The sequence below is a fragment of the Serinus canaria genome, chromosome 4 (genome assembly GCF_022539315.1).
Source record: "Serinus canaria isolate serCan28SL12 chromosome 4, serCan2020, whole genome shotgun sequence".
Classification (NCBI taxonomy): Eukaryota; Metazoa; Chordata; class Aves; order Passeriformes; family Fringillidae; genus Serinus; species Serinus canaria.
Genome location: NC_066317.1, coordinates 63,033,250 through 63,047,533, shown reverse-complemented (window position 1 = coordinate 63,047,533; position 14,284 = coordinate 63,033,250). Strand labels below are relative to the sequence as shown.

At 51.3% G+C, this 14,284-nt stretch overlaps 1 protein-coding gene across 1 annotated transcript in view; it reads left to right on the top strand.

The window, feature by feature from the left end:
* Nucleotides 1–13,281: 13,281 nt before the first annotated feature.
* NAT8L (N-acetyltransferase 8 like) overlaps nucleotides 13,282–14,284 on the top strand; it is a 32,812-nt gene continuing 31,809 nt past the window's right edge. The window contains exon 1 of the mRNA XM_030239352.2: nucleotides 13,282–13,802. Within this exon, the coding sequence (XP_030095212.1) occupies nucleotides 13,469–13,802 (334 nt within the window). The 5' untranslated portion in view covers nucleotides 13,282–13,468. The remainder of the gene's footprint in view (nucleotides 13,803–14,284) is intronic.

Below are 14,284 nucleotides of genomic sequence, written 5' to 3'. Positions count from 1 at the left end.
GGGGCCTCTGAGACATGCAGGGAATTATTGAAAGCAGAAATGAAGTGAAACTTCTCAAAACTTGTCCTCAGCACTGGGGACCCAGGGGGACTTCAGTGTAGACCCAACCATAAGGAATTCAAACCTCACCTTGGTATGGATGTGGTGTCTGGGGGCTGACTTGCCTTTTGTCCTTCTCCTGTCCTCCTTTTCCCAGAAGGTGCAGGACATCTGGCCCAGGTGGCCTTCTGTGACAGCACACCAGTTACATAAGCTCCCACCTACAGAGAGGAAAGGAAACCTCTGGGAAAAGCCCAAGGAGAGCAGATTTCTACCTCCTCCCTACAGGAAGAGGAGGAAAAGTATATCCAGGCATGTTTCCTCAGAAAGATGTACTACCAGCCCAGGCTGCCTTGCTCCAGGAATGTTGCACAGGCTTTTGCACTGATCAAAGACAAAGCAAAAGCCTTGAAGATTCTGCTCCATTTCCTTCCCTGTCCCCAGCACCAAAGCAGCCAAAACCAGCAGCAAGTTCAAAACCAAGGACACAGGTTGTGTCCTTTCCTTAGAAGCCTCCTGAAGAAGTTGGGACTGCCACTGGGAACCAAGGCAGACACACACTGTAAATCACAATGGTTGCAACAAGGAGATGAATCTGAGTTTCAGATGGGTCTTGGCTTGTTTAGTCTAGAAAAGGAAGCTAAAATGCCAAAAGAGGATAATCATCCAACATGGAAAAGATTGCTGTAGAGCTTGAGATGGTCAAACATTGTCCCTCAGCTCCTGACAGGAGAACAACAGATAATTGGAGTAACATCCAGCAAGAGTGGCTCAAGTTGGACAAGTAACTAAAGGAGATTTAAACACCAGACAATAAAAACAGAGATGAAAATACTGAAGAAAGCTTCAGACTCCCCATCTGTAAAGGTTTCTAATGACAGATCAGACTAACTTTGCCCTAGAATAGTATGGAAACACGCTGTGCTTGATGAAGGAAATCTTCATAAACTCTGGCATCATCTCAACCAGAAATGCTGTTTTACAGGCTGAACATGGGCAAACAGATGAACAAAAAAAAAAAAAAAAATAAAGCTACTTGGAGAAATCACTGCCCACAAGAACAAGTCACTCTATGAAATATGACATCCCAACATTTTTCTCTTTGCTTACTTCCTATCTTCTGTATTGCAGTTATGTGTATTGGTCAGCCACTGACCCTGTCTTTCTATCCTCCCCCCTTTCCCAAGCCCTGGCCATGCTTTCCCCTAGGGCTGCTACATATTTAATAGGTATTTTTAGTACATGCATCCTTATGGCATCTCCTCCCACCTAACGAAGCTGAAGTCAGTACCTGGTCATGCTGGGATGTGAACCTGTAGTTCCCAAGAGTGGGGGCATGAGCTGCTGAGCTGCACATTCCAAATGACACAATTTACCTAAACTTCAGGGCTAGACTGATTTATGGATGCTTTCTTACCTGAAGCCTGCAGGTATGGCAGTGACCTTGTGCTGGTAGCAAAGGCCAGCTGATCTTTCAAGGTGCTCACACTCGAAACAGGTGGATGAAATCCATCCTCACCCCAGCAGAATAGCTGTAAGCACTGAGCCTGTTTGAAAGTGGCATCCAGTGACCTCCTGGTAACCAAGGGCTGAACCAGCTGAAAAGGTCAATAGCATATCAGCCAGAACAGCTGGATCTAATAGAAAATGAGTCAAGATGATACATAGCTGGCATTGCAGAAATAACATACGTCATCTGGGCCAGTTGTACCAGCACATTGATGTGCTAAAACAACTGAAAAGAGACTCACATGACCACAGCAAATCACCCTCTTCCCAGCCATTGAAACTGAGATGACCCACAGATGTTGCACACAGATTTTCTGGAGACCAGGTTTCTGCACATGGCAGATAGAAGGCAGATCCCATGGCAAAGCATGGTCTTGAGAAGGGCTATTTGCAATGAGGGATACAGAGATGGAGCAGATTGCAAGGTAACAGATATCACCCACAGTTTTGACTTACATTAGGACTCTGAAGTTTTCAGTCCCAGGCAACATTGCTGCCATCCTGGATCAGGCATACCCAAACCCCACATTTTCCATTTCACCTTCTCTGCTATAGTTGAAGAGATGGTGATGTTTGCAGATTTAAAAATAATAATAGTCATAAAAAGCAGCTGCTTAGCTCAGAGCATCTTTTATTGTCCAAATTACAGAGGCTCATGGGGGCAAGGTGAGGAAAGCAGGTTACAGGGAGTGAGGCTGAGAAGCCAGTAAGTCTTTCTGGGGGCCCTGCAATGCTACACCTCACTCCCAGAGCTGTAAAAAAAGGATTAACTTAACAAATTTAGAAAGAAAAAGAAGGCTAAAATAGGAGTCTAAAATAAGAATCAGAATCCCTCTGGTAAATTGCTGAGTTCGCTCCCTGCTGTAGAGAGCCAGTGGTGTCGGGGGGAGTGAGCTATTTTCTGGAGATGTACTGGAAATAGCACGGGGTAGTCAGGGAGCAGCAGAGGGTTCTGAGAGCAGCAGCAAGGGAACTTGCGGACCCTCAAAAGTTTTCCCACCAGGCAGGGGCACCCCAGAGTACAGTGGGAGGATACAGCAGGGACAAGGTGCACATGGGATGGGATGGGATGGGATGGGATGGGATGGGATGGGATGGGATGGGATGGGATGGGATGGGATGGGATGGGATGGGATGGGATGGGATGGGATGGGATGGGATGGGATGGGATGGGATGGGATGGGATGGGATGGGATGGGATGGGATGGGATGGGATGGGATGGGATGGGATGGGATGGGATGGGATGGGATGGGATGGGATGGGATGGGATGGGATGGGCTGTTGCCTCAGTGCTGCTGATTCAAGGCTCCAGCCCTCAGCAACCACAAGGCACTGAGCCTCAAGCCTTGGTGTGCCACTCATGGAGTGAGTGGATGGTTGAGTGCAGGGCATGCTGACCCAAAAGCATGAGGCTTCTTGCAGCCCTGTGACTTATTGCACTATCCCAGCACCACATCACAGCTGCTCTGGCCCCCCAGCATGCAGGCAGTGATGAGCAGAGAATTGTCTGACAAAGCAATTACTGCCAGGCCCAACATGCCACTGCCAGTGCAGAAATTGAATTTTGAAGCAGTCAGCAGTACTCCCCAGGGAGCACCAGCAGGTGGATGGGGGACAGCAAGGAAGGAGGTTTTTCTTACCAAGCTTCAATCCTTGCTTGGACATGCTGAAATTAGACACTAAGCTTGAACTCAAATCCTCTGATCTTCTCTTTTGTGCTCAGCACAGCTCTTGATTTTCCCCTTATAAAACCTGTTCATTGTAGCCACTCAAGATACCTCATTGGTATCTAAATCATTTATCCTGAATTTTGAGATGATTCTGCCTCTTGCAGAGGGCATGATGGGAAGGTGATGGGCATCAGAAAAATCAGAAAAAGCCATGGAGAAGACTGGGGCTAAGAAATTAGGCTAAGTAAAACCAGCCGTGTGGTGCAAAGGGATCACTGGAGAAAAAAGCCTCGAAGCTAATTCCTTGGTCATTGTTAAACCCAGGAAATCATCACCAAACCCTAGGGGTTTGTACTGCTACTTTTTTCCTCGCAGGAGCAGCAGACTGGCACGTACAGCACTACCTTGTAAATGAGTAACCACTCCTTATGGAGGTGTTTACAATAGAGGCACACGAAGAAGTCGTGGTTGTTAGAAGGGCTTTGATGAAATCACATGAAGCTGATGAGTTCAAGCCTTGTGCCTGTCTGGATGAGAACACCAGGAGGGAGGATATCCATGGGAAAGCCCCTCTGCATCTCAAAGAAGGAGGGAATAAAGGGGAGGGAGGGAAGCCTGGAGGCACAGAGTTTCTGTACTGCACCCATTCCTGTGGGTGGGAGGTTATGTGTGATGCTTGTCCCAGTGAATCACTGTAAAGATCATTAGGGCAGACCTTTTCTGGACCTTCAGTGTTTCCCACTGAGCATTCCCAAGCCCTGGTCCCTGCTTGTAAGAAAGCATATGGTCAAGTATGGGAAATGAAATCCCTGACTGTCTCACCTGCTCTCAGGTTCTGTGTTTCCAAGGAGCAGCAGGGGCTGTGAGCAGCTGAGCCCACGCCAGGTCCCAGGCTCACATTAGGACTGGGCAGGTTTATCTGCACTTCCAGGGGCCTGTCCCTGGGAGCACCCTCCTAGAGGAGCTGCAGGCTCTGGGCCTCAAAAGGGAGATGGAGCCAGGGCAGCCCTGGGGCAGTGTCACACAGTGCTTTGCTGCACGGGCACTGTCCTGTCCTCTTCTGGAGACCCGAGGCACAGCCTGCAGCCTCAGCCAACCTGATTTATTTAACCCTAAGGCACTGGCCACTCGCTCGGGATACAGAGTAGACGAGGTTGACTGATGAGGCAATTAAAGATGGTTTATTGCAAAATCAGCCTCATGGAAGGGTGAGACCATAAGGTTGTAACATCCACTGAAGCAGGGAGGAGAGGAGTGACTCTTCCATATCCCTTTGCTTTCCTACAGGACCTCTCACTGTGCACATGAGCTCTTGTTCACTCACTTGCAGGGGCGGGGGAAGAAGAGGCGCCTCAAGCGAGGTCCCCGTCCCTGGGGTGGCGGTGACAGTGACAGCGACAGTGCCGTGCAGTACTCGGGAGAGCCACTGGAGGTCTGCGTGCATTCGCTTTCTCCTGCTCCCCGCTCAGCGCGGGACGAGCCCCGCTCGCTGTCCCTCAGCCCGGCCCGCGCGGTGCCCGCAGCTCCCCAGGCCAGCCCTGTCCCCCGGGGCGGCTCCGCTCCCCTCCTGGCATCCCAGCGCAGCCTGCGGCTCCCTCTGCCTCCACGGTGGGGCACAAATCCAAGAGCAAAACTCGAACGTGGGGAGATTAGCTCGTCTGGCTGCTCTCCACGCAGGAGGCACTTTGGGCAGCTGAAGCTGCACCGGCTCTCTGTTTCCCAAGGAACTTCTTGCACCTTTCCCAAGTTCGGAGTGAATTCATCCTCGGGCCAGACCAGCATGGAGCTGTCTACCTTCGGGACATGAAAACCTCCTTCCTTTCCCTGGCTGGCTGGCACCATGGACTGGTTGCTGGAACTCAGCACATCCCTCTGGCTGTCATGGACAGCAAGACCCCTGCCAGGGGGCTCAGAGACCCTGACACAGAGCCCAAGACACTTGTGGTTTTGATTATGAACCGTGGAGCAAATTACCAACCTTAGATGAATACCTGCAAGCCACAACAGTTTAAGTAGAATGATAGTGAATTTATCACGGGGTGAAAAATAGATTTTTGGGGTTTTTAGAATGGGGATTCAGGGGGCAAGATGGAGGGATCTGGGCGTGTCCAGCCTTTCTCCTTCTACTTGGCCTCCATCTTGTGCTGTGATGTTGGCACTTTTAGATTGGTTTACAGTAGAAGCTCACTGTCTAACATAGGTGATAGGCTCTGGAAAGTAATTGTAAATATTGTACACGTAGTTTTTAGTATAAAAAGATTATACCACCCCAGGGGCGGGCAGAGTGCCTCAGACTGTCTTGCTGAGCAGACCTCAGCTGGACAGGAGAAAAAATTTTATAGATAAAATACAATAAACAACCTTGACACCAAGAATTGAAGAGCTCTGACTCCTTCTTCGAGCGCCAGGTTGGGAAAAGAGACTTTTTAACATTTCTCGGGGTCACTGTGACCAGCTAGAGACCCCAAGAACTGGTGATGTTGGTATTCTCACAGCAATGCTCCTTTTTTTCCAGGGTCACAGGTTGCTATTTTCTTAAGACAGCTGCTGTCATCCAGCCCCTGCAGCTCCAGCCCTGCACCTCTTGCCTGTATCCATCATTGCTTCCCTGGCCCCTGCTGCATCAGTTGCCCTGATTTTGTTTTTAGTCAAGTTCAAATTCATTTGTGAGCTGCAGGATAATGGCATGAGTGTGTGTTTGCACAGTGGTTTTATTCTAGGAAGATGCTCACCCACTTTCCCAGCTGGACAAACAGACAGGCACAGCAGCTGTCTGACACAGAGGGAGCAGCTCAGCGCCAGCACTGAGGATGCAGGATCACAGGTGACTCAAGGCTGGCTCACTTTGGCTTTGTTTCAGCCCAGTTTTATTCACCCACAATGGCAAGATGGCATCTTCCCTGCCCTGGCCTCTGCAGGGTGCCAGGCAGTGCTCATGGCTCTGGACTGTGATGCCATGGGAAGGCACTGTGTTTTTTGAATTTGTTCAGTGCATTCAATGTAACAAATGAAAAATTTTACCACTATGAAAATGCCACCGGATCTTTCAAACTTCACAAGCTTTTAGGACTTCACTTTTAAAGGAAATAGGGCACACAAGGATCAAAACATCCCCACTGCAGCAAAATCAGAGCAGAACACACAGAAAACTAAACTGGACTTCTCAGGAGAGCCTGGGCTGAAGCTGCTCTAACTTTATCAACACAAGGAAAATGGGGACTCCTGGTTCTCTGGGCAGGTCTGCATCTAACACTGGAAACCACTGTGTGAAACAGATGTGTGGCTGTGACCTGCTCCAGCAGGTCTATCCTCCTGCCCCACCAGTGAATTTTGAGGTGGAACCTTCCTTGGGCAGATGTCCAGAATGCCCTTTGCAGGGGACACATGTGAGCCCTGCTGCCTGTGGCCAGCTCAGAGTTTGCCCAGGGCTCCCCCAAAACATCTTTGTGGACCCTAACTGATGCTGCCCAACACCTGTCCCCATGCACAAGCTGTCCCTGAGGAGGATGCTGGACTCCTGGATCTCTATAGAGAAGAGCACCAAGCATCAGGCAGCTGTGGGAAGTGTGATTTTAAGAATTTGAGGTCCCCCAGACAGAGAAGGGAGGATCAGTCACAGAGAGATGCCTCTCTCTGTGACAGGTGTTGCTTCTCCAGGTGCCTGTGTCATGTGGAGTGAGTGTTCCCCTGCCCCACACACAGAGGGAAGGGGATCTGTGGTCCTTGTCTTGCAGCAGTGTGGCTTGGGGGCATCACTGAGCAGGAAAACTGGAAATACCTGAAAATTTGCCTCAATTCCTTGCTGAAAGGCATGATGAAAGGAAAAGAAATCCCAGCCTGGATCAAGTGCTGGAAAAACCAGTGTAAAGTCAGCTCTGACATGAGCCCAGCCCATATAGGGGATGATCTATATTGCCTCCCCCGAGGCTACACAGACACTGCTGGGACATTTGCTGGACCTTGCAAGCAGTTATAGGGCAGGCCAAGCTGAAAATGTGACTTTCCTTTGCTCAGCAGCAGAACTGACTCTCAAATGTTGCCAGAAAAACTTCAAGTAACCTTGCCACATCTTTTTCTGCCTTATCATTGCAGAGCTCATCTTGAACCAGGGCATTTAGTGGTAGTATTTTGAGGTTTTTCTACCCGTGGTTAGTTTCAAATCTAATTTTCCCGTCCTTGCTACATAATATCCTCATATCTTCTCTGCTCCAATTTTCTTCCTGTTTTCCTTTTAACCTCCCCTTAGTCCTTTTCAAACTCCTTCTCCCCTGCCTGCTGTCAGGCTGCAGTGTCTGCCATGTGGAGAGTAAATAGGATGCTCCTCATCCAAGTCCAATCATAAAGCTACAATTGTACTTTGGTGATCATTAGTTAAAACAATCATTGTTTAAAACACCAGCAAAATAGCTGTTGGTCAAAAGTGCAGTCAATAACCTCATATTCTCCCCTTCTTCCTTAGCAAAGATGGATACACATTGACAGAGTAGTTCATGATACAGCAGATTTTGTAATAGTGCTACCCTGCTGACCCAAGCAGGTAGCCAAAATTCAGGTGGCTGGAGGTTATTTACAGCAAGAGAAGGAACTGGCTGTGGAGGAAGGTGATTTTCCAAAGTGGTGCTGCTAATTTACAAAGAAGGTGCAAAGTCCTGCACTGAAAACCCCAAGAAAAGAGCATTTCCAGGCTCACACCACCACATGCATAAGAGCTCTTGTGCTCTGAGATTTCTCAGGACACACGTAGTCCCGTCCCCTCCTTCATGGCCTTGTGCCCCCAACACAGCCCCTGGACAGCCTCCCCTATTCATCAGAGCTTGGTCTGCTTGCACAGCTCTGTCTCCTACAGCTAATTGAAGTGAAAGTTTCTGGTAATGTTTGGGGGGAAAACCAAATTTTCATTAAAAAAAAAAAAATTAAGCTTGCAGCAAAAATATAGTAAGAAAGATATGTTGTCTCTCCAGGACTTCATATCAAGTGTCAAAAAATACTACTCCTTAAATGAAGATGCTTAAAATCTCTATAGAATCATGGAAGGGTTTGGATTGGAAAGGACTCTAAAGATCATCCAGTTCCAATCCCCTCCCCTGGGCAAGGACACCTTCCACTAGACCAGGTTGCTCAGAGTTCTATTCACTTTGGCCTTGAACACTTCTTTATTTGAAAGTATTCTTGATGGCTGCACTGAGATGCTTTAGATAAATCTCCAGGTAATTGCTACATAGCTCAGATTTTAATGTTGCTTTGATCTGGAATGGGATTTCTTCACCATAGAAGTTATTGTACATTAAATGTACATGCAAGTTCCAAAATCCCCATTCGACAGAGGATAAAGCCAGCCGTGGGTGTGCACTCTGTTTGGGAAACATTCGTATTTAATTCACAACCCACAAAATTCTTTCAGCCCAAAAAATTTGTAGGAAGAGATTAATCTTCAGAGATCCCCCAGGGAGACTTACACAGCTAAGCTAGTCACCCTTAACTCCCTTTTAAATATAAACACAACTGCTTTTAGCACATGATTCATTAGATCTATTTGAGATCCATATTGGGTTGTGAGGCTCCATGACTCCAAAGGAGCCTGTTTTCCCACTTTGCTTGCCCAAAGCAAAAGCCAGCTAGCTCCAACAGCAGCAGAGATCTGTGTGTGTTAGCAGATCCCACCTCTGGCCCTGGTTACCAATTCATGGATTTTTACCAGTTGGAAATAATTCAGCATGTCAGATTTTAGAGTGACTTATTCACAGCACCCAGACAGGCAGGGAAGGAGGGAGCCTTCATCACTGCTGAGATGGGTCACAGTCAATGGCAGGACTGGGGAAACCAAGATGTGTGTGTGGTTACTGCCAGACATTGACACAGCACGGGAGCTGCTGCCAGTGTTGGCTCCTGAGCAGATTTGTGAATCCTCAGCCCTGGGGGTCTGTGCAGTGGGAAAGGGGCCAGCAACACACTCTTAGCAGGAAACCAGCGTCCCTAAGAGAAGGTGCTGCAGAGCTGCTGCAGTCAGAGGGAGTGCAATGAGAAACCTTGGGATGCTAATTAATCCCCCTTTGGGAAGATATTTATTAGGCAAATGCCTCACATTCATATGCACATCTGCAGTCAACAAAGAGGCTTTTACTTTTCCCCCAGCCCAGCAAAGCAGGAGGGTGGGAGGTTGCTGTGACCAAACAGCCAGAGGTGCTGGGGATGCTCAGCCTGCTCTGGGCTTCTTGGGTCAAGCATGGAAAAAACAGCTGAAATTACCAAGGTCCAGGTTGAAGGAGAACCTGGAGGCAGTTGAGAAGATCTTTAAACCTGAATATCTTCTCCCCTGCTCACTGATGGAGACATTGCAAAGGACAGGGTGGGAGCCATCCCTGACAGACAGCCTCATCCTGCTGGGTTGAGCTGTTCCAGAATCACTGCATTAATATAACCTGGGGCAGCTTTTGCTGTCAACCAGTTAATTGCTGAGGTTGATAGATACAGCCCCTAATGAGCAAAGGATTGTGGCTGCTTGCAGCTTTTGCAGAAGAGGCAGCAGGGCCTCTCCTTGTCCAGCAGACACTGAGCAGCAGATCACAGAGGTTTGCCTTGGTGTTCCCCACTCCTTAGGTATGGGTGCTTTGGGAGAGCAACTGCTCTTCCTGAATTGTTTCCCTGATCTGCAATCACATTTATCTCACTGCTTCAGGAGCTACAGTAAAATACGGCTGGAAGATGTTTCAAGTCATGTAAAGACCAGTGCTGCACAGAAAATCCAAAATTTCAGACAAAGAGCAGGGCATGATCTTGTCAGCAGGGGAATTGGTAATTCTGTTCTACATTTGCTGGGTGTTTCCTAGGGCTCATGGGAGGGAGTGACTCCCCTTGACCCAAGATGAGAGCTGCTGATTTGGGAAGGATAAATAATGGCATTCCCAAGGCTTACTGGTTTGATATGGTAATCCAAAGCAAAGTCAGCCTAAAGCAGACCTGCTGAAGGCAAAGCATGTTTCTTACTGAAATACTCAAACCTCCTCAGCCCCCAGAGTCACACAGCCTGCCCTCATTATCCCAGGTTTTTTTCCCCAATGTACCAATGGATCAAACATCTGTACAGTCTCCTGTTTTACACTGAGCAGTGAGAGCTGCTGAGAGCACTGGCACGACACTCAAACTTTAAACTGTCCATCTTAATTAAATTAATTCTCTCCGTGAGGTTCAGCAGTCGGTCATGGCATGTGGGAGATTTACCCTCAGGTCCTGAAGGAGCAGAAGTAAACTCAAGAGTAAAATCCTCAGTGACTTGGGATGACAACTGTGTTCTTAAAGACCAAAAGCTCCTGGCAGAGCAGTTGCCTTGCCAGCAAGCTGCTGTTAACAATATCCTTTTCATTCCAGGGACCCAAATCTGCCGTCTGTGAACCTGACTGGCTTTTGCAATGGATTTTAGAGAGGCCCTTAATTTTCACTGACATTTGCTTCGGTCAGTCACAGCTTTCAGCTCCTCCTTCCTTCCTCCCCACTGTGCAGAACCCCAGAACCTCCCCTTCACCCCCATTTACAGAGGAAGCTGATTCCTGGCTTTGCAATAATAAAGGTGAAGTTTGGCATTCATACAGTGAGGAAAGACTCAGGAAATTTGGTCCAGTGCTTTGTGTCTTCTTTCAGTCACTGCATGATGGTGCACAAATCACTGGTCCCTCTGTGCCTCAGTTCCCTTGCTGTGGCCAAGGATGACACCCCCTTATCTCAGGGGAACAGGAGATATTCATTACTGCTCATAAGATGTTCAAATGTGGCAGCATAAATAGTAAACAAGTATTTAGTGCTTTTCTAAAGATAACTCATCTGCAAACACTCAGGTCCACAGCCCAGAACTGGGAACTCCCTTGGCTGTTACATAACTGCAGTAGGTTGTTTTTACTTTTTTTCTTTTTAAGGAATGAGTTGTTTTTATTACTGTAGTAATTTCATAAATAAGGAATACATCTGACTAGAAAGGATGAAAAATAAATGCCTGCTTAACCCAGGCATATGGGAACTAAGCATTATCTTAATTATATTTCTGAAACAGCAACCTTCTATCTTTGGCCCAAAGCTTTCAGAATTCAAAGGCAAATGCTGCCCTGATTTTTTCAGCTTTTTCCCCCATCCACTGAATCTTTGTGTTGGTGCATTTGGGGCTACCAGGTATCTGCCAAGTGCAGGAGTCCAACTGAGAATCAACTTCCTTGCTGAGAGGAGATGTTAGGGGGCATGCAGGGGTGCCATGTGCCTTGCCTCTCCTCATTGGGGTGATCTCCCTCCCATGTGAGGCTCCACTTTTGAGCAGGAGGTGCTCTTTTGGGCAACTCATCCACTATCGTACCTGTGCCACGATGCCTTTTATAATCCCATGTTTTGATCTCTAGTGCAGAGGCTTTGGGAGCTGGGGGTCACTCTGGCTGCAGTTGCAGGCAATGCTCGTTAGAAAGGGGAGATCTGCAGGTGCCCAAGCAGCATGGCAGCTCTGCAGTGCCTGGCCACGAGGAGGTCCCACAGCCACCCGAGGAGCAGCTTCTCACCAGGGATGCCCAATGCAGCGCAAGCCTGTGGGGCGCTGGCACCGCTCCTCTGGGTGGGAAGGCTTCCAAGTCCTTATCTAAACCTTCCCCCCCCCCCCATTCTCCTGAACTATTTTTAATAGAAAAGTGAAGCAATGAAACCACTATGAAATCATCACAGTGAAATAAAGCTTTAGCTTGAAGCCAAGATCCAGTCACTGCATCTTCCTGAGGACCAAAGCATAGCCTGTGAGCTCCAGGAAGGCAAATCCCGCAGAGTTCCAGTGACACAGCCGCACTCCCTGACGGCAGAGTGCGTCTCCCACGACATGCAGGGACAAAACTTGTAGGGAAGGTGCACGGCTGCATCTGACAGGGACATGTGCATCTGGCAGGGGGACACAGGGATGTTAACGAAAGATGACTGCACGGGGGGTGCACAGAGCACCTTACCGGAGCAAGAGGCACAGATGAAACTTTCATGGGGTGTATGGGTGCATCCTGCAGGTGAAGGCACGGCTGAGGCTCACAGGAGTTGCAAGTCCCGGGGGGATGCGCAGGTGAAGTTTGAGAAGAGGCACAGCTGCTACGGCTGGCGGCTGTTACCGGGCAGGGGGAGGCGCAGACGGAGCTCTCGGGGGATGCACCTCACGGGACTGGGGGGTCCGGGGCCTCCCGCCTCCCCGCCCAGCATCTCCCGCCCACCCCGTCCCTGCACCGGCCGCACACGGCGCATGCCTCGGGCAGATGCCGGCCGGTTCCAACCGGGAGAGGCCGAAGCTTTTCGGGTCCTGCGAAGAGGAGGAGCCCGTCCTCCTCCATGCGCATCCCCCCCTCCCCTTCCATCTCTTCTCACCGCCCCGCGGAGGGGCGCGGAGGCGGCTGGGCCAGCGGCGCCCTCCGCACCGCGCAGTGGCGTGGGCACGGCAGGAAAAGTTACTGACCGGGGGGCGCTGAGGGATGGAGAGGGGGATTTACTTGGGTTTGGGACGAGCCGGGGCCGCGCGGCTGCACCCCTCCAGGCCGTTCCGCCTCCGCAGAGCGTTCCGCGCGGGATGGCGGAGCGGGGGCGCGCTCCGCGGAGCTCCACGCGGGGCCGCGCAGAGACGCGCCGCCGCGGGGAAGGACTCACGGTGGAGCAACCGCGCCGCAGCCCGCGGGGACGCGGTGCGGAGCCCGCCGGCCGGCCGGCCCTCCCTCCCCGCAGCGCCCTGCGCAGCTTCGCGCACCCCCAGCGACTACTCCAGAAATCTGCTGAGTGCACAGTGCGTTCGCAGTAGATAAATAGATACATAAAAAATAAATTAATAACCCTCTTCCGCGTGCACCGATGCATGCGGGCAAGGATGCGCGGCCCCCGACTCTCCGCGCAACCCCGCGCCGTAGTAATTTGCAAGGGGCGGTGCAGGGATGGGGGGGGCAAGGGGGAGATGTCCCGCCCCCCCGATCACATGGCGACCCCGCGCAGCCAATGCGGGGGGCTCTAGGACCCCGGGGACCCGCGGCCCCCCCGCCCTATAAATGCCTCTCCAAAATGCAGCGAGGCTCCTTCCTCTCGTCCCGCCCGGCCGCGCTGCTCTGCGCCCCGCTGCCCGCGGGTCTCCGTGCCGGCTCCGCGCCCCGCTCCTTCCCCCTCCCCTTTTTCCTTTTTTTTTTTTTTTTTAATCTTATTTTTTTGTTAATTTTCTGACACCTCCCCTCCCGTTTTTCTCCTCGCCCCCTCCCCGCGGCCGGTTTGCATGCATTGTCTGTCTCCCAAGATGGTTTGTGAGACCAAGATTGTGGCGGAAGATCATGAATCAATCCCGGGATCCAAAAAAGACACGATCATTGTTTCCTCCTCCCAGATGTGGCCCTCTTTGGCGGGCTCCCCTCCCTCACCCCCACCTCCCCTCACCCCACCAAAAGAAGACCCCAGGCGCGACAATGTCTATATCCGCGAATTCCACCCCTCTGAACAGGAGGTGGTGCGCCGCATCTTTTACGAGGGGATCATGGAGCGAATCCCCAACACAGCGTTCAGGGGGCTGAAGCAGCAGCCCCTCACTCAGCTGCTCTACGGGCTGCTGGCGGGTGAGTATCCGCTCCCTTTTGGGGAGGTGGGCGCCGGGTTTATTCGCCGCTGTGGGTCTTCACAAAATGGTCGGAGAGGCGGGAGGCGGCGGGGACTCGCGGGCGCGGTGCGGCCGGGGGAGCGCCGCAGCATCGTGCGGGGCGGCCGCGGAGCCGCAGCGCTGCGGCGGGGGCAGGCGGGCTGGGAGGGGGAGCCTGGCGCCGCCGGGGGTGCGCGACCCTCGCGGGTGCAAGGGCAGGCAGCACTGAAGGGGAGGTCGCGGCGGGGTGAGGGCAGATCGCTCATTCTGGTTATTGCAGGGCTCGGGGGTGCGCGGAGGGGAGCGGAGCGCACCGGCCGCCCCCGCGCAGCCCGGCGAGGGGGGGCACGGCGTGCCGGCGTTGCCTGGAGACAGCCGGGCCCGCCAGTGAGCGGCCCCCATTTCGCCCCCGGCATGGGGATGGGGTACCCCTGCAGCCGCACCGAGCCGCGGGGTCACCTC